The sequence below is a fragment of the Urocampus carinirostris genome, chromosome 14 (genome assembly GCF_059441175.1).
Source record: "Urocampus carinirostris isolate Australia breed hairy pipefish chromosome 14, RoL_Ucar_1.0, whole genome shotgun sequence".
In the NCBI taxonomy this organism is placed as follows: Eukaryota; Metazoa; Chordata; class Actinopteri; order Syngnathiformes; family Syngnathidae; genus Urocampus; species Urocampus carinirostris.
In genome coordinates this window covers 29,899,327-29,920,394 of record NC_142362.1, presented here as the reverse complement: position 1 = coordinate 29,920,394, position 21,068 = coordinate 29,899,327, and the positions used below count along the sequence as shown (strand labels likewise).

Here is a 21,068-nt window from a genome sequence, read left to right as displayed (position 1 = left end):
ATTGGCTGGCAACCAGTTCAGGGTGTACCCTGCCCACTGCCCGATGATTGCTGGGTTTGGCTCCGGCACCCCCGCGATGAGATGAGAATTGGGCGCTCTCACGGCCGCGAACCACGTTACAACCAGAAACGTTCACTAACACAGACTTGGAGTTGATTTTTAGGTGAACAGAAAATGTGCACTGTACACAAATAAATTATGTATATTAGATTCAAGATTCAAAGTGTTTACTGTCATATGCGCACAGTAAAGAACCACAATTCCCTGCACAATGAACTTCTTACTTTGCAGTGTAGTGACTGTAGTGCAAAAATAGTCCAAGTATGGTCCAGTTTAAAGTGTCTGTCGTGTAACAAAGTGTCTGTAGTGTGCTGAACGTGTCTGTGGTGTATTGTTCGATCAGTTCTTTAGACAGGTTGTCCTGCATTTCACACTTCTGTACCTCTGTCCTGAGGGTAGGAGTGTAAACAGTCCGTGTTGTGGATGGGTGGTGTCCTCAATGATAGAAGCAGCCCTCTGGACTCTGCGGTGTTATATGCTCTGCAGAGAGATCAGTAGAGTGCTGGTGATCGTCTGAGCGCTCTTAACCACTCTCTGCAGGCGTTTGCGGTCCATGGCTGGGATACTGCCATACCAAACAGTGATGCAGCCGGTCAGGATGCTCTCCACGATGCAGCTGTAGAAGTTGCTGAGGATCTTGCTTGACATTCCAAACTTCCTCACCCTCCTCAGAAAATACAATCGCTGTTGAGCTTTCCTGACCAGCTGTGTGGTGTTGAGGGTCCATGTGAGGTCCTCAGCGATGTGCACGCCCAGTTACTTAAAGCTGCTCGCCCGCTCTACTTCAAGCTCCTGGGTAAATAGTAATTGATGAGATCTCCTCCTCTTCCTCATGTCCACCATCACCTCCGTTGTCTTGTCCGTATAAAGGGTGTGGTTGTTATCCTCGCACCATGTCACCAGACTCGCCACTTCGCTCCTGTAGGTCGCTTCGTCCCCGGCAGTGATGCGACCTATCAATGCAGTGTGGTCAGCGAAAGTCAGGATAATGTACTCCTTGTCGGAGGCGACGGAGTCGTGCGTAAAAGGGGGTGTAGACGGATTGGGCTGAGGACACATCCCAGTGGGGTTTCTATGTTGGTGGTGATGCTGGCGGATGTTCTATTTCCAATTCTGACAGACTGGGGTCTGCCAATTAGAAAGTCCAGGAGCCAGTCGCAGAGGGTGGGGTGCAAACCGATTGTCGAGTATATGGGTGAGTTCATGGGGGATGACCGAGTTGAAGGCGAAGCTGTAATCAACAAAAATCATCCAGATGTAGGAGTGTTTGTTTTCCAGGCGGGACAGGGAATTATGAAGAACAGCTGTTATGGCATTCGGGGCTGGATATGTTGGTCCTATAAGCATATTGTGGTGGGTCCAAGTTGTCTGGGATTCTGCTCTTGATGTGGGGTAGAACTACTTTCTCAAAGCACTTCATAATAACTGTGAGTGCTACCGGTCTGTAGTCGTTCAGGCAGGTAGAGGGGGGGGTGGGGGGGGGGTTTCTTCAAAGGGAGGGGGACAATGGTTGTGGTCTTAAAGTAGGAGGGAACTGTGCTTTGACTGAGGAAAAGGTTGAAACTGGAGGTAAAAACATTTGCCATCTCATTGGCCCATACTCTGATAGCACGGCCAGGGATGTTGTCTGGTCCTGCTGCTTTGTGGGGGTTGATTTTCTTCAGGACTCTGATGAAACTATTGGAGGTGGTGAGAGGTGTCCAGTGCTACAGGTGTGTGTGCGTGTCTATGTGTCGCTGTTTGTGGTCTCAAAGCACGTGTAGTATGCATTGAGGTTGTCTGGCAGGCTGTCTGCAGAGCTGATTGTGCTGGTGGTGGTCTCGTAGTTGGTTATGTGCTGCAAGCATCTCCACATCCGCTCAGGGTCAGTAGTGGAGTAGAAGCCATCAAGTTTCTCGATCTTCTGTCTCTTTGCCGCTATAATGGTTTTCCTCAGTCTGTACTCAGCAGCTTTGTACTCAACCTCATTGCCTGATATGTGTTCATCGAGAACGCAGCACTTATCCAGGGGTTCTAATTTGGAAACTTCATGACCCTTATGGTGGGTACGATGTTATCAACACAAGTGCTAATGTACCCAGTCACATACTCAGCATAATCATGTATACTGACAGAAGAGCCGTCCAGAGTAGCTGCAGCTTAAAAAACATCCCATTCTGCTGTGACAAAACAGTCCTACAGAGTGCACTCAGTCTCTGAATTCAGAGCTTGATTTGTTGTATGGTTGGGTTTGTTTGTTTCAGTTTTTAACTGCAGGCCGGGTACATAAACAGAGAGATTTGACCAGAGAGTCCAGAGTGGGGGCGGGGCAAAGCCTTGTATGCATCGTCACTGTAAACGTGATTGGGTGTTTTCTCTCCGCGGGTGGGAATGTCCACATCTTGGTAATATTTAGGAAATACAGTCTGTAAATTGGGGCAGCACAGCGGCACAGATAGAGGTACCGAGGCGAACTCGTTAGACTTGATTGATTTGCCGTTTCATGATAGTCGGTGTTTACCGGATGGTACCCATGATTGGCAAATTTGCGTTTTTCCAGCCAGATTTTCTTGTACGTCGTACACGTTTTAAAATGCATAATGAACGGACTTTGTACGGCAAATTAATTAATTTTTGAAAAAAAGCCGTCTGGTTTTGTTCAGGGAGCCAGACCAAATGTTGGGGCGGGCCGTAATAGGCCCGAAAGTCGTAGTTTGGGAACCTCTGCCCTAAATTTTCAACTCCCACATGTAAATGATGACCTCTTTCAGACAGCCACAGAGGTTCGTTGTCTGGTGGTGGCGGAGGAGTGGGCGGGGCTTAAGTGGTGATAAGTTTTCAAAGAGTATCCTTTGTTATTCGGAGGGACTAATTTACGAGGCGGATTTTTTTTTGTTAAGAAGAAATTTAGGTTTCAGATACTTTTCGCGGAGTCATTACAAGTAGCAATGGAGCGTTTCAATTATTTAGATGTATTTATTGATTAATTAGATGCATTTTGCCACAGAGAGAAGCGGTGCCTTCTTCCTCCACAGTGCCCGCCCATTCAGCTTTTACGTGGGTTGATGGTTGGAGATTGATTACGTCTCCGGGATTTGCTGAGGAAGGAGCACACGGACTGAGATTTGCACTCTAACTGCACCGCAAAAAAAAAAAAAAAACATTGCAAAGGAGGAAAATATCAAAGAACACAGGCTCAAATCATTCAATTGTATTTTTTTCCGTTTTGTGCTGAAAGAGTCGTGTGGGACTTGGAAGAGTTGAGTGAGCCGGAGCACCTCCGCAGTCCGTGGATGTGTGGCGGTAGTACGCCGGGGAGTGGGTTGGGTCGCCCGGGTGCCTGGCACGCGTCTCCGGCGATAAGGTGAGCGGAAGAAAGGACTCCCCCTTTTCAGTTCTTTGGGGACGCCGAAGGAGGAGCGTGGAATAGTCGTGTCAGTGAAGGCAAAATTCGCCTTCGGTCCTTTTTTTCCGGGTCCGAAAGAGACACCGCTAGAATATTTCATCCGGAAGGGGGGACATCGTGGAGGTGGCTGAGCCGGCTGAGGCACGATGGCAATTGGTGTGCTCCTTGTCGCCTTCTCGTTGCTCGGTAAGTCAGAGACAAATTTAATTCACCTTGTTTGTATCCCCCCCCTCCAATTTGTATTCGCTATCTATTGTGGGCGAGTTTTATCTGATTTCAGGCGCTTTACTATAGGCTTTAGTTTAGAGTCAAGTGGCTCTATCGCTGGGGTCTCAAACTAAATTTACCTGGGAGCCGCTGGAACGAGGGGCTGGTGTTGGCAACCCAAAATGTTGAATGAGACATATTAGAGTCTTTATCTGCCTGATTTTGTTTTCAATCAAATGCCTGCAAAATAGTTTACATAACTGTCAACCTGTACGGTTTTGCCGTACAAAGTACGTTTAGTATGCATTTTCCGACGTATACGACGTATAAGAAATTCTGTACGGAAAAACGCAAATTTGTCAATTATGGGTACCATCCGGTATACACCGACTATCACAAAACGGCAAATCAATCAAGTCGAACGCGGAGGCCTCTATCTTGGTATGGTTTTTTTCGTTGCAAATGAAGCGAGCGGTTTGATGTAGTGAAAGGAAGTCCGTCTCTTTTTAGAGAACCGGCTTTTTGGCTCAACTCTTTCAAGAGCACCGGCTCTCAATCGGCTCACTTGGTTTGTGGTTATCCCTTTGATCAGTATATCACCAACAATAATTTAATGCAAAAAATGAATTTTTAATTTGATTAAGAAAATGTATTATTCTACTTAATCATATTTGCATGTATTCTTCCTTCTGCTGTGAACGTCCAAGCTACTTAATTTTTGAACTTTTTTTTTAATAATAAACCTCATTCATGTCGAGCAACTCAGGATCTCGCAACAAAATGTTAATTAACCATATATATAACGAAACACATGTAGCATAGTTAACATGTTAAACTATATATATAAATACGTTTGGAGAAAAAAAAAGGTTATTTTGGGATTTGTAAGGGAAAAAACGACAGTTTGTAAGGGCATGGAGGCGTGGAGGTTGACAGGTACGAGTTTAGCATGGACATCTTGGCTGGAAAGTGGGTAACACAATGGCTTGAAGGTTTACCAAGTACCTTGTAAATTTTGTTCACAATCTGAAAAACTAAACATTGTTTTGGACACATTTTTATAATGGTAGGTCCAGGCATTCCCAAAAGTGCTCATTTGGAGGCAACCCGTTCACAGCCCTTCAAACTTTGCATTTGTGTATTTTGGTTGGTGGGTTGGATCCCTTAACCACTAGGGTCGTAGGGGCACCAATTCCTTTGGGGTGTTATGGCCTGGTGGCGCCCATCCATCTCCAGGCCAACACACGTTTCCACCCTGTCTCAAATTGGGGATTTTGGACAATTTTTAGACATTGTGAAATAGTTGTAAATGTTTACTTCTCTTTCTAGAAATGAATCCATGATTGTGCACACATGCGTGTAATAATAGTGCCTAAAAATAAATCACAATTGGCTTTGCGCACGTTTTCCTTCGGCTCTGATTCAAATATGTACCATAAAGGTTTACATATTTACGTTGGGAATTCATAGGCTAACCAATATGTCAATCCACATTTGAATCACTACTGGCTAAAGATTTCTGAAGCTAAATTGGTCATGTGTTTTGTTTGTTTTTTCCAAAATAGGCCTTCGTAGGATGTCACAGGCTTAGGACCATAAAACAAGCTTGAAATTGCCCAATACGGTGTCAATCAAAAGGTCGGAGGCTCACGGAAGTGTTAAAAATAATCTGACTGACGATCCTGTTTTATTTTTACAGGGTAGTTATGAAGCCAAACAGATGTATTTCAATAAAGATCGTCATACAATGCAGGAATGCTTTTAGGCGGATTTTTTTAATCAGTTGGCATTATCGTATGTTTTGGAGTCAATATTTTACATGAGTGGATTCACTGGACTAAACAGCCGCATGTGGCTCCATGGCCGCTTGTTGCTTACCTCCGAACTAGGGTCTGGATGAGTGGGGCCAAATCCTGTTTTCCACAAGAAAAGCTCTGATAAAAAAACAACCATTGTTCTTAAGTATATTTAAAAAAAATGCTGGACAAGATAATATCTAAAACTGTATAAACATCAAGAATTAATATGAAAATCAATCTACCGGTCGTAGATGAATCTAGTTTGCGTAGGATGCTCTTACATTAAAGCAATGCTTCTCAATTATTTTCTGGTATGCCCCCTTAGGAAGAAGAAAACCTCTCTATATTTCATAGTGTCTGCTACACTTCACATGCTCTGCTCATTGTAAGCAACTTCTTCACCACCAAGCACACTCTCTGCCAATGAGTACACTACTTGCCCCCTAATGAAGTGGAGGTGCACTGTATTTCAGAACAGCTAAAAAAAGATTGGATGCGCCCCCTGACGGCGCCTCCTGCCCTACTATTTAACTGCATTAAGGGATTGCATGTATTATTTGACCATAACCGAAAATGAGTGCTAAAAAGCATGTGGGAGAATACATACCACAGAGACTGAAAGTGACCAAAACGCAATATTTTTCATAAAAAAGGTGAAAATAAAAGTAAATGGTAAATGGTCTGCATTTATACATCGCTTTTCAAGTCAATGGAGACCTCTCGAAGCGCTTTACAATGTGCTTCACACTTACCCATTCACACACACACACACACTCACACACCAATAGCGGCCATGCAAGGAAAAAGGAAGAAAAATAGAAAAAGAAGAGCGAACCTTTTATTTTTTGCTGTACCTTCAGAAGCAAGATGGTTAACAATTACCTCACGTTATGTCAAATTTAAGTTTCTCAACCTTTGAGTATTTTAAAGCATGCACAATTATATCATATTTATGTTTTTGCTTATTTTAGTAACTTTAAAAAAAAAATACGACAAGAAGGCTCTTAATAATACTCACAGTCCCTTTTAAACTTACAAATTAAGGCAAGAAAAATTGTCATCCCAACACTGCAATTATCCCCCAGGCCGCGAGTTTGAGAACCATGATAAATAATTTGTGGGTGTCCCTCAAGGGACACGGTTTGTTTCAGGGAAAAGGAAAAGTCAAGTCACATTTACAATATTTGTATAGCCTTTAATCCCGAAAAAAAGTCTCAAAGGACTGCACAGATTACAATTGCACCCCCCCAAAAAATGTCATAAAATAAAAAATGTATATCTCATTCAATAATTAAAACTACATTAAACATAAGCCTCTAAAGGTTTTTTTTTCAATGTGTTATAGAAGGAACTGATTTGGTCACCAAGGCAACTGATGCTTTTTCAGACCGTTACCAAGATGTTAAAGTCAAGTGTCAAGGGTTCATAAGAGAGCGCGGCTATATTGACAAGACACTTTTAACGGGGGGTGACTTTTTCCTTTCTTGATAGATTTAATACGGTGTCCTTTTGTGGCCCCCTCTGTCCGTCAAAGCAGAAAAGAGGGACACAGATGGACCCTGCAGGGCTAATTATGGCGCTTCAAGGCTGCTCTTTGTTCCAACAAAGAATACTTCGAGGAAACCAAAAATGAGTATCTTTAGAGGGGCATCACTGCGATGTTGAGCCGAAGGTGAAATCCTACTCAAGTGATCTTTTACTGCAAGAAGACATTGCAATAATAACGTGCGAGCAGCTGTGCATTTGTGTGCATTGAACTAGGTTAATGTCATATTTAGACCTTAGGCACAGATTAACCCTATAGATGATTGCAGTCTGGTATGGATTGACTGCTATTGTTTAGAGCAGGCATGTTAAAAACAGATCCAGACTTTATGTTCTCAGGTGGACTACCAGATCAGTGAAAAAAATGTCAATACCAAACATTAAGCCTTGTTTTTATTGCTTTATCATTCAGCCAACATATGAAGCGAATCGTAGAAATTTCTGTTGACTAATTGTTTATTTTAACAGTTAAATATATGCAGCTTTACATCTGAACCAATGCACCACACTAGACAAACTCAAGTGGGAGCAATGAATACAAATATGCTTGCCTATACAGCTTTGAAATTATTAAGAAAGAAAACCAAAATAAGAGTTTTAGCATAAAACGGACAATAACATCAGATACAACTATAAGGTTGGGCCTTTAACATGAAACCAGATATCCGTGCAAAAAAAAAAAACATTGTGCCACCACAACGTTCTTTCCTCTCTATCATTGCATTACTGCAGCCTACTTGCTGCTGCTTTCCGCTGAAACTTGGCATTGTTTTGCCTTTACAAGTGTATCAATATCAGATGTCAAATCCTGAGTTGTAGCACATTTGACAATGCCATTCGGGAGTTTGTTAACCTTGAGCGCTACCTTGTTTTATCACTATTCATCACAGAGAACACCTGTTCACAAAGATAAGGACTGTAGTTCCATACATGGATAGAACCTTTTCTGGACATCAGCTATTTTACACTTTCACTGTCCCCTAGCAGAGAGACGGAGCATTTAGTTTCTATTTATTTAAAAACTTTTTATAGAAATGAACCAGAGACTTGCCTCTTTTTTTTTTTCCTGACATACTCGGAAAATTTGGGCGGACCGGATCCGGCTCACGGGCTATATGTTCAACATGCCTGGTTTAGAGTCTGCAAACACCTAAACCCAAATCATTGACGCACACCTGGATGATGTATAACCGCAGGACATGACATCACTCCGCTTTGTCATCCCTGCTGACGTCTCTTTTTCACAAGTTTGTGATTTACATTCATTTCTCACTCAAGTTCCTCTGTGTTGGATATCTCTCACAAGCGCTGACACAGTATGACTGGTAGAAGCAAACATTTGTAGTCACAACCATGCTGGCACCAACTCACGCCCCCAAACAAACACCAGATGGCTTTTGCGCCTCCTTAAATATGGAAGGGGCTGACATCAACCGGGGAGGGGCAGCTATGTGGGGTAACGCATGCTACTTGCCCCCACTCGGCCAAGAGGATTACAGTTTGTGCCTGGCTGCATCTTGCCATCCCATTTAAGGCACTTTCACTCAGAAGAGTGGTTTTCCAATTTATAAACGCAACAAATTTTGTCTACAGTAAGGGTGTGCAAGTTCTGCTTCTGCTATTACATAATAAAATGAATCATATGGTAAAATTGGAAGTTTTTTGTGCGGGTGGTAAGAGTAGGTGAGTGTTGGTGTGTGTTCATCACAGTTCTAGGGACTTAGTGATGTTGTCTCTGACATTTTGCCCATTGCCTTGTATGCTTCTGCAATAAGTGACATTACCCTGTATTTACTGGCTTTCTTTCTTCCTTTCTTTTTTAACTTTTCAGTTGTCAGTCGTGGTAAATTTAGGTGTGGTGTTTAGGGCTGCACCAATCGGGCAGCATTGTCAACAAAATTTGATAATTAAGTATTCAAGAATGAATTTTATTGTCATTCTATCTTTCCAACCAAAAAAAGCATCTTTCCATGAATATAAACTATGCTGAGACTCACTCATGCAAAATTATCGATAGCTTCTCTGTTCTAAGCTTTAACATGATCATACAGAAATGGTGGCCTCAACATCAACTTGCATAACCACACTTCAAAGGTTTGGGAGCAATTTAAACTGGATACGGACTATAAAAAGACTACTTGCAATCTTTGCAAAGCAGACCTTACATGTCATGGTGGTAGATAAGTGATACAAGAACGTTTATAGAGCATGTCAGACACTTAAACAAAGCCAAGTCTGACTTAATTCTGCTTGTCTGTCTATCACATAAAATCCCAGCATAGTTTAATAGACTTGAATTTAAAAAAAAACCTAAATTCTAGAGGAGTTTGGTGTTGTTTTTTTCAACTTTTTGCCTTTGCAAGTTTTGTGAAGAAAAAAAACGCTCATTAAATGTGTCTCTTCGTATTAAATGTCAGGTAGTCTTTTGTTGTTTTAACATCTTCATGATTAAACTTAATTTTACATGTTAAACATCTGCCATTAAAATCAAGTGTTGTATGTCATCATAGTTATGTCTTAACTCTGACATAAGCCTGACAATAAGAATGTTTTAGTGTCTGAACTTTTAATTAAAGAGGGTGATGGGAGGACCCTGGAAAGTTATTTTTATTCTACATGATTTCCTGTGGGGAAGAATGGACTTGAAATTGGAGGTCAACCGACATCCCAACAGGACTGTGTCTGACGTTACTGTAAATTGGAGCTGTCCATCTTTCCTTTTTCCCCAAAGGACTATCCAAAAAACAAGCTTGCGCCATCTTAGCCGCTTGCAAAACTACAAGTTGGCAATGGCAATACACAAAACCACGGGAGCTGTTCACTCGCACTTTGTTTGAATATTGCGTCAAGACTTTTTTTGCTGAATCTGCAACTAAACGTGTAGTTATATGCAAGATTATTTGTGTGCTGTAAACCTGATGAAGAGTGGCGCCCCAAGGCTCACATACTTGTTAGCTTTGCAACCTTGTGCATGTGTGTCTTTAGATGTGGGTGCCTGTGCAAGATTATTTGGGGAACAATCTAGCTTGCTACTGAATAAACCTCAATCTTAGTTGTGTTCAATTGTTTTTAGATATGTGTAAGACAGTTGACCTGTGTCAATTTGAGGGACTGCGTTCCTAAATTGGATTTACATGTCATGTTTCAGGTACACAAAAATTAACTGTTGTACACGAAGCAAAAGCACAGGGTCATCCTGTATTTGTACAAATGCTATAATTGAAATGTAACCATTATTGTTCAAGCAAAAGGAATAGAGTGATATGGACCGTATTTATTCGTGTATAGCGCACATTATTTTCTTCTAAAAAAACTTTGGGTGCGCATTATACACTATGTTTCACAATGACATATTACCTTATTCGTGCAGTGATTGATCAGTCAAAAATAGCACTGACTACAATTGCAAAACATCGGCTATCAAACCTCTAAACCACGAGTGATTGATATCATATGAAAATGCATAAAGTTATTTTATAATCAGATTCATGGTACCAGAAATAAATGTTAAAGATCATAGGAAAGAGAGTCATCCTGAAAGATTTAAATAAACGGGAAAAAGCACGACAAGTGGAAACACCTCTTTGGTGTATCGGATGATGAACTGAACTTTGAAGGACATTAAATAAATAAATAAAAATGTTATGTGGGAATTGTGTTTATAGTTTACATGTTCAATAAATGATTTAACCCCTTAACGTTTCAACTGTTGAAAAGCAAAGATGTGTTTTCACAATGTCACCACTCACTGAAATACGTCATGCCAAATATCATTGAAAATCTTAAACTCTTGGGAGCCAAGATATGATGACCATTTTAAGATATACTCATTGCAGAAACATCACGAACAGTCTGAAACAAGATACCCCAAAAATATAAGAACAGGAAAGCTCACCCAAAAGCACTGGGAACTTATACACATGACATGATTCCCAGCAAATATGGTGTGGTTACATTCATAAAAGTCCAGTGAATTCAACCTTGTAAAATATTTACTCCAAAATGCACAATAATGCCGACAGATAAAAAAAATCTGCCTAAAAGCATTGCTGCACTGTTTGACTATCCTTGTTGTAATCTGTTCATTTTGCCCTTTAATTCCCTTTGAAAAGTAAACCCGTGAGATGATTTCCAATATTTCCGTTAGTTTCTGACCTTTTGATTGACTCCACTCTTGACCAATCGCAAGCTTCTTTTTCACGGTCCTTAGCCTGCAATATTCAAGAAACCCTGTGTTATAGGAACAGAGTAGTGAGCAAGTTGAATGATGGTTGACACATTGGTTAGCCAATGAAATTCACAACATAAATTTATGCAATTTTACCATGAGTTTTCAAATCATAGCTCAAAATAATTGCAACTCTGGATCTATTTTCAAATGCAATTATCACTGCAAGTCTGCACAATTAGTAATTGATTTCAGTCAAACAACTCTTTCACAATGTCTAAAATTTGGCCAATGTCAATTGGCCTTTTTAGGAAACGCCTTGACATACCATTAGAACGAAGGTGTAAAATACAATGTTTAGTTTTTCAGATTGTTATCAAACTTGATCTGGGGCATGGTAAGGTTTCATTCTATTGTCCCAGCCGTTTTACAGCCAATATTACCACACTACACTCTTCTGCAGGCATGTAATTGCAAAAAAAATTTTGGGGGAGAGAATAAAAACTCTCCATTTCTGTGTTCCAACTTGGATTAAAAATGTTAGTAACACTTGCAGTAATTATTTCAGTTCGGGACCAAACATCAGAGGGTTACTTTTCAAAAGAGACTCAAATCGTCTATATTCTCCAAATGGTTCAAGGACAGCATTCAATTTACTTGGCCTATGCCTTGGATTAGGATTTTGGGCAAATTTTTCAGGATCAAGGGTTTAAATCATGGCCGCACATATCGTCTTTTACAAGTTAGTTAGTTTCAGATAAGAAAATGTGAGCATCATACAGTAGTGCACGATTCACACAAATAAATACGATATCTACCCCATTTTTAAATAAATGTAGCCATGCAGATATTATCAGCCCTACCTGAATGCTTTCAAATGAATAACATTTATTTCACTTTGTTTATTTACATTTCTGTTGTAATTGCCAGTAATTATGCTTAATTGGAGCCTCTCTTCAGATAAGTTGTTTCAAGTGTCAGTGTGAAAAGGCATGTATTTCACCTGAAATCAAGATGTTGGAAATCCAATATAGGCATTCCATTAGACCTGGGAATTTGGGAATGCAATCACAGAGTAAATGTGCAATTGCTTGAGAACACTGATATGCAGCCCTCTCTTATCATGTGTATATGTAGACTGCTTACTAGTTGGGGATGACTAAAATGCACCACAGTAGGCCTGTCAAATAGATACTTGTTAACATAAGTATTAAAAAGTGTTGCTTTTTATAGAATGTTTTTTTTAAAGGCTCTTATTGTTTCATCCCCGCAGTAATTTGATGTCACATTCACAGTTTTTTTTTTCGTAATTTTTTTCTCACTGATTGAATTTTGTAAGCACAGATTCATTTTTCCAATTTTGGGTCAATCAAGCAGCGTTAAAGTGCTTGCATAACCAATGTTAAAAGGGTGTTTACTGCTATTATGCGTTTATTAGCTTTTCCAAGTGGTTCCAAAACTAGATGCTTTATATTCAATTATTCATGTGTACATTTTAGTTTTTCAAAGTGCTTTGTGGTTCTGTTGATGTGCATTTTGACTTATTCCAAGAAGTGTATCTGTAAACCATTTTTTAACAATACATACGGACGACTCTGAGGCATTTTAAGTTGTCTGGGGATTTAAAGGTTGTAAGGCCACTCCCTGGTGCCCAACCATTTTTTTTTGATGCAACAGCTGATGACCAAAATTTTGTATGTCTTGGGGCTTTAACATCCGTATGTATGTGTGGCTACATTGCACATGTCATGAGTCAGCTGTTACTATGCGTGGAATGCTGACCACGTGTCAGATGGCACAAGTGCAAAGATTGGATTATAGAGAAGGAAAATTCCATAACTCTGTCTTCCGCAGTTCCCAACAGATACACAACCACTGTCCCAACCATAAAATGGGCTTGTCTTCAAGCAGGACATGTTTAGTCTTGCTCAAGCTTGCATTTCATCTCCCCTCGGCTCCCCTCTTGTTATTCTTCCAAAGTCGCGCGTGTCGTTGTTTGCATCGTAAACACATCTTAGCGTGCACCCATGACAGCACGTCTTTTGTCCGATTGTTTACGTGGCGGCATAACAACGTCGACTCAAGTGTCATGAAAACATCAACTGCCAGAAAAGTGGGAACACAATCATCTAGTCAGTCACTGCACTCCTGTGATGATTTCCTGTAAATAAGGAAACGTGCTCAGGTGTGTGTTGAAAACCTGCGTCCTTCTGCCGCAAGCTGAGATGTCTCTTTGTCAATGATCAATTGCCCTCGCACAGGCTCGTTTATCTATTTGTGTTGTGTCTTGTATGAAAGAAGAGGAGTGACGTCATCGTAGTACAAAGCAGATGGTTTGCCCGTTGAATAAAAGTTTAGTAAAAAGGTAAATACTAGTTCGACAGAAGTTCAAGGCTGTAATATTACGGTTTGTAAATAGGTATTTTTGTTTATGACTTGTGGAGAAAAATACGGATAGTTTGTTGCTTTCATCAGAAAGAGACCAAGTGCTTTTAATGTGACAGCTGGCACTTGGCAGGAAAAATACACATCTGGCCTGACAAGTTATGTTATCCATTTACCTAAAAGACAGTCTAGAAGAAATTAGGACAAGTTTCCCGATTATTCATTCTAAAATGACTCTGTGTTTCTGGTTGCCTACTGTTTACGACATTTTCAGAACAGACTCTTACATACAAAAACAATTTGAGTTTTACTTCTGCTCTTCTAAGCCTCGATAAGCGATGTTCGTTGCCTTTTCGTCAACAATTCCTTCTCTCGCCCTGAGAGGTTACCATAGCAGGAAGACAAAAAACCCCGACCCCTTACACCTTTTAATTTCATCTGAACAGCCAACAACCGACTGTATCCTTATGGATATGCGTGTGACGTCACACGAAAACTGTTTACAGGGTTGACATTCACGTCTGGAACCTCACACCAATGGTGGGAGTAGTGGCATAATCTCTGGCAGATATTTTACTCCCTCGGTTAATAAATCTGTGTTTGAAAGATATTGTACAAAACACAACTGTGTTTATTACCTTTTCAGCCATTGTTCGAAGACGGCAATTACAGTACTAATGTAGGTGACCACATACTACATGGTAAAAGTAATTATTTTGCTGCTGTGCTTTTAGTGGCGACTCCGAGGTCCTGCTATGCCTTTAGTGGTCTAATCAGACCCTTGTTTTTACAGTATTCGTGTATAACACTCACTCATGTGTAATGCTCAACACTAATTTGTGATTAAACTTTGGTATATCCCTTTTATCTTTTCACTTTTTTTTATCATCTCAGACAAATCTTGTAAGTGATAAATATTGTTGAATAGGCGCGGCCATGGTTAAAATCACTGATCCACGATGTAAATTATAAACACAAAACCAACATAAAATTCTCAATACCTCTATTTAATGAGATAAAATCAAATGCCTTTTGGTAGATCATCTGTATCACTGGTGGTCTTGTGGTTAGGAGTTGCACGCTCACCATCAGGACCCAGGTTTGACTCCCGTTGCATGCAATGTTTTGCGATTATGGTTGGGAAATGTTTTTCAACTGATCTCTTATTGCAAAAACACAATGATATTCTAAAATAAAATCTAGTGTATAACACTAGCCAAACTTTGGCCTATTTTTCTAGGTAACAAAAAATGTGCATAATACACAAATTAATATGGTAAATAATATTCTTTGATGGATATGATGGATTTATGCTCGTTCCAACTGTCGTGTTCAGCTGTTTTGCAGTTTTCCATGGTAGGTTTTAAAAGGAAACCTGGGTGCAATCCAAACTGAGCTTAGTTATAGTTAACCCTACCGGTAATTGTTGTCACGCTCTTTGAAGAGATGATTATCTGATCCTGATTTTGTCAGTATATGGATTCCATACACAAAGAAAGATAAAGTAACTTGTAATATGAATGAAAGTCTGTAGGTAGGTTTCATGTCTGCTCGTGTGATTCACAAGAGAGAAGCTGAAGCTTGAGCACAAGATAACTGACAGGACTCCTCCACACCGCTTCCTGACAGTTATTATTTTACGTTTATTTTTTTGCATGGCCTTTCCTCTCAAATTGTATCCTAGCAAAGAGACCTAAAAACACCCCCTTAGCTGTTCTGCTGGAACACTTCACTGTGTTCTTGTCAGTTGAATGAGTGACCCTCCAGCTGCTTCCTGCTCCTCCTCCTCACACTCCTCCACCAAGAAGCTCCTGACCTCCGCCCCCACTCGACTTCCAAACTGTGCACTGGCATCCCAGCTTTTTTTCCAACAAATTCAATTACAAACTGCCCCCACCTGTAGAAGCATCCAACAGAGTTTTCAAATTCTCTTAATGCCACACATTTTCATTTGCAGCCCATGTTGTATAACAAAACCATCTCTACCAGGACAGATTATTTTTTTATCTCGCGCAAGAAGTAATCACAATCCTCAGTGTGTTTTCTTCCGTACGTGACCAGCGAAATATTGCGAAGAATGCCCTCTACATAGAGCATGATAACATCACTGGACAATTGCTTCCTCCTGCATGTGCAGGCGGTAGCACCGTCATAAAAGACAGCACAACTACACAAATGTTATTGACAACAAGGTTAGTGAGGATGCTAAATCATTATTCCTGTATCACGTCCACAATGGCTTGTTTACCTCTGGAAATGTGTTGGCTGGTTGTAACAAGTTAAATCCTAGAATCTGAGAGAATTTGCAGGATTTCCTGGCCTTTATGTTGTAATGTGTCCATGCTATGTGGAAACCCGCTGAGGTCAATCATGGACAATCCATCGCATCCACTACACAGCATTATCTCCAGACAGAAGAGCAGTTTCAGCGACAGACTGCTGTCACTGTCTTGTACTACGGACAGACTGAAGAGATCTTTTCTTCCTCATGCCATGAGGCTCTTTAACTCCACCCGGCAGAGTAAAGGCCCACATTAAACCACACCACCTACATTGGATATTACCGAATCTTACTGCAATATGTATTCTGTGTAGCACTATTTAGTTACTCTATATAACACGCTACAGTGGGCATTTGCACGTCACACTGGGTATTTGTATATTGCATTCTTTTGGCTTTATTATTGTACTGTTCTCAGCTCAGGGATGCTGCTGGAAATGTGAATTTCCCTTCGGGGATGAATAAAGTATCTATCTATCTATCTATTTATTTATAAATTGCACTGTGCAACATAATACACATTTTTTTTCCACCTACACACAGTGGAAGTTTGTTTAAATTTTCTGGTAAATTGGTTCCAGTGTACCGCTTGAAGAATATTTGTCATAAGTCATGTCTTTAGTAAAAACTGATGAGAAAATATATTGTATGTTGGATAGAGGTAAGATCGAGATAAAAAAAAACAAAAAATCAGCCCAACCCGGGTTCGCGGGTAATTAACCCTAACCAGCCCAAGCCCGACCAATTAACTTGACTTGAGGGGCCGAGCCTGGAGCAAACCTGATTTTTTTTTTTCTTTTCTGAGCATTGGTGAGGAAAGGGGTGTTTTTGCCCGACTACGGCTTTACGGAATTTGAAACTTTCGTCCTCTCTTCCACCATCTGCTGGCATGTGTCAGTGTAGCCTTTGTCAAGCTATTCATAATGTGAGTGCATCTCTCAAATTAAGTCTTTTTTTTTTTTTATCTTTTATAGTGGTTCGGTTTTTGTACTGTACTTGAAACAGGCCTTCTCTTTCACCATTTTCATGCCGCACTAACTAAAACATACAGGAACAAGCATTGAATCATTAAGTTTCAAACTTAAGCCCTTTTCACTTTTCATGTCCGACCTACATAACCCCCCCCTCCCCAATTATGTATTTTTTAACTTTGTGATAGATTCTACAGAAATGTTCCCATATCCACTTTTGGCATCATGACATGGTTGTGATTGATGAATACGAGGTGGTACTTCTTTGGGCGTTTAGGATAGGACAAATCTTCCTTATTTATTTACCAGCTGAAGTCGCCTTAGACCGTATTTGAGAACCTTTGCTCTTTTGCCAGACAAATTAAAACCTATTCTCACCCTTTGGGATTTTGGTCTTCTCCGCCCCTCTTGCTTTCAGGCTTTGAAAGTGATAATGAAGGGCCAGCCTGAGGCTTCCGCTCCTTTCACACACTGCAGACACATGCACACATCGATACCACATCACAAAATGCTGCTATCGTTCATTGTATCCCTGCTTCCCACCTTGTTGGATCCCACACTGACTTGATTCTTAACAGGTCCTGTAACTATGGCTACTACTCCCCACTTGCATAAAGATCATCCCTTTTCAGTGGCTTACATGCCCGTTTTGCACAACTAATTGTCTGCATACTTTTGTTATTTATTATTCTAAAAGTACACTTTTGTCTCTACAAAGAACATTACGCTTAGGCTGGCTGAATGCTCTGTTCATGTGTTTTCTCCTTACTTTTCCGGCAAGAAGCAAAGAGTTGTGTGTGCATGTGTTTGTGTGTCTAATTGCTTATGCATAAATGCATGAAGTCACAAGCACATGTCTTTTGCTGCCTCAAAGGCAAAATGAATGACAATGGCGGAAAAGTCTGTTTGAAGCGCATTAATTAATAGTTAATTAGTTTTTTTTCTCCGCCAATCAGTGGTGTAATCTGCAAACCTGCAAAATGATAGCGAGCTGCCACTCACAAAATCTCACTGTAAATAAAGTAGACAAGCGGTCAAGTAGTAATCATGCATAAGTACAAGATGGATAATTAGGGATGATAGTGCAGTTTTTTGGGGGATTAAACATTTTTACCAATTAGGAGTGCAACTTATGATTATTTTAAGAGTCGTCTAGTCAAGGACTATCGAAATTATTGGTCAAATTATTATTGTTTTTTTCTCTTAAATTTAGCATGAAGTTATGGAAAAATGATGGATCTTTTATTGAACATGCTGCAGATTTGTACACAAATTAATACAAAATTAATAAAACGAATTGGACAATGTGCTCGGCCAGTATAGACATAAATCCAAAAATGAACCTTTATCATTTTTTTGGGGACAGGCAAATACATTAAAATCAAGTAAAACATTTGTTATCCGTGAGAACCAAAAATAGGCTCATTAACAGCAGTAGAACAGTAAATAAAACAAATATGTGCATTTCATGAAATATATTCAGTGGTGAAATGAAAGGTATGTTACAAAATAACAATCATTTTCCAGTTTGAAATCAAACGGTTTCAACAACGAACGTTTGTCGTTTTTAACCTTTTAACAACTGACGATTGTTCTTCAGTCTGAATACACTTGATATGAAATAAGTTTGTCAAGCACAGTCTGACATAGCGCAAATGCTCTTTTTTTTGTAGCAAAATATACACGTATAACATGTAAAATCAAAGCCATAATGCCTGAATGTTACTTGAGTCTTACAAAGGCAAGTCAAAATCTATTTTGTTCAACTGTCCGACATTCTTTTTAAATGATCATGCATTACCGAGCTTCATATATGATAAGCAGGTTCTGTTTTGTAAACCTTGAAAGTAGTCTTTTTGTTCCAGGCTAAAATTCTCCTAAACTTCACAAGTTTTTATACGAGTACTTTATGTTGATGCAAACATTTCTGTTTGTTTATTACTGCTCGACCAGGACGCTATTGCGCATGTGCGTTGCTTAGCAGAGATTATATTAATGTAAAGGTGCCTCTCTCTGTTGGAAAAACGTGTCAGGCGACAATAGGTATCTATGAATTCCGATGTCGACACTTTCTATTATTGATTTTTGTCAACAATGTCGACTATTTGTTGCAGCCCCAGACAATATGTTAGTTTTTTATTTTCATGCCCATTATTTAGTTAAGTATTTGACTTGTTTAACAGTGAAGTCTTTGTCTCATCTGATAAATGAGGCTAGGGTGGGGGTTGTAAATGGATTGGACACCATAACTAGGGGAGCAGGTGTTCATATGGGGTTAATGGTTTTGGCTATAGCTTGTGGTCGGATGTTGGAAGCATGTGCGCATGTGTTTTTGTGTGCATTGGTCTAAACCCGTTTTACAACTTACCTTGAACTCCTTTTGTTCCCCACCCAGCAGTCAGAAATAAAACCCGAGGGTTTGACGGCCACATCAAAGAATGGCCACAGTGTTTAAAAATTAACTGATGTCATGTGACCCACTGGCAACTACGTACATAATGCGTTCTGTTGCTTTCCCTAAGTTTCAATAGAATTTGCACTTCATTTTTACCATATGAAAGTACATCAGATCGTTTAAGTGCAAACCAAATTATTTCTGGCAGTTTGGTTTGAAATTTGAAACATTTTTGCAAACAAGAAATGGGGAATGAAACTAATGTCAATGAATCGTAGTTTCAATGTATTAAAATCACTCTGAGCAACTCATGAATACCTAACGGTACTTCATCATTATGTGTACCAAAACAATAGTCCTGAATAACTTCACTGTGAATTCTGAAAAGACAGACACAAAACTATATTATTTAATTATTAATCACGGTGAATCTTTCTTTTCTGTGACCCCGAGGGTTGTACTTGGCTTTAACCGCTTCTTTAAAAACCATACAGAAGAAAATAGCTAATTTCGCCATTAAACATCATACTAAATTAAACATATTCAAGTCAGATATTTTTATTTGCGAACCCATTAGGGACATCAAACTCATGTTTGTGTTTGTTGCTCTGGAATCTCCCTTGTGTTATCGCGGTTAACATTTTAACATTACTTTGATGATTTGAAAAAAATACATACTGTATATACGTCTTTTTCAATACTCTAAAGATGATTGAACAAAAATACTAATAATTGTATATTTTATTACATGTAATTTGACCGTTTCATTCAGATTTCTGCCAAGTTGAAACACATGGCATGCTTTTTTTGGAATGGTCCGGTAAAAAGACGTGGCGGACCCATGGGCCTTTATTTCGACATCTGCGCCATAGATGTATAACCACCAGTAACATGATGGTAAATAGTCAAGTTAGTATTCAGCCGTCTTTTGAAACAATTTCACTTTGCATTCTATGTGTTTAAACTTACTTTAAATGTGTTCTTTTGTGGGGAACCAGTAATTGAAATGAATGCTTTTCCTGCTGTTGAACCTTTTGTAGTGAATGTTCTAAAATCACTTTTAATCCAAATCCTTGTTTTTCTTTTGTGTGCAATGTCCTATTGATGCTGCTCAAGAGTAGGAACTGGTTACATTTCTTTGTGAGGTACCCTCGCAGCACATTCCCCAAAAATAAATTATTTTTGTCAATGCTGCTAAATGCAGTGTGAAAAAAGGCCCTGAGCGTTTCAATCAAAGGTGAGTATTATTGTCTTTGTAAATCATTTTCCCGGCTCTTGATAGATTTTGCAACAGTTCCCAATGTCATGGTATGTGTGCGTGGATATGTGAGATAATCACAAGCACAAATTTGTTGTACCTTTGTGATCAGGCAGGAAAAGCAGCACTCTTGCCACCAAGCTGCAGCTTGAATAATTTATTCTGAATAAGGTTAGTAGGGAACAATCTTCAAACAAACCTAATTTCACTTCCACACCAAAATATTGACACCGCTGTGCCATATGTGACACTGATGCCGTTTTATCCATTTTGGACTTAAATGTGCAGCTGCATAGTTTCAACTTAAAATTAATGTTGCATCCAGAGTATTTGTTTTATGATGCGTGGTACGGCACTAAAATGTACACAACATTTGGCCTTTGGAGGTTTGAATCGATGGCCCTTGAGCTGTTTTATGAGCAGCATAATTGATTAATCGTCACTGCAAATACTTTAGATTGTTGGGAATAAAAATAACATGATAAAATCTCTGGTGTATTGTGCTACGTCTACCGAATTGCCCAATTCATGGGGTTCATTATTCCCCTATAAATCTGGCACGGAAGCAGGAGTTCAACAACCTACTGGTCTCCAAGGACAGCTGACTCATTCAA

At 39.7% G+C, this 21,068-nt stretch overlaps 1 protein-coding gene across 2 annotated transcripts in view; it reads left to right on the top strand.

Annotated features, from left to right (window-relative positions):
• The first annotated feature begins 3,014 nt into the window (after positions 1-3,014).
• The window catches only part of igsf3 (immunoglobulin superfamily, member 3), a 163,756-nt gene continuing 145,702 nt past the window's right edge, over positions 3,015-21,068 (top strand). For both annotated transcript variants that reach the window (XM_088352566.1, XM_088352565.1), the window contains exon 1: positions 3,015-3,631. In XM_088352566.1, the coding sequence (XP_088208692.1) occupies positions 3,592-3,631 (40 nt within the window). In that variant the 5' untranslated portion in view covers positions 3,015-3,591. The remainder of the gene's footprint in view (positions 3,632-21,068) is intronic.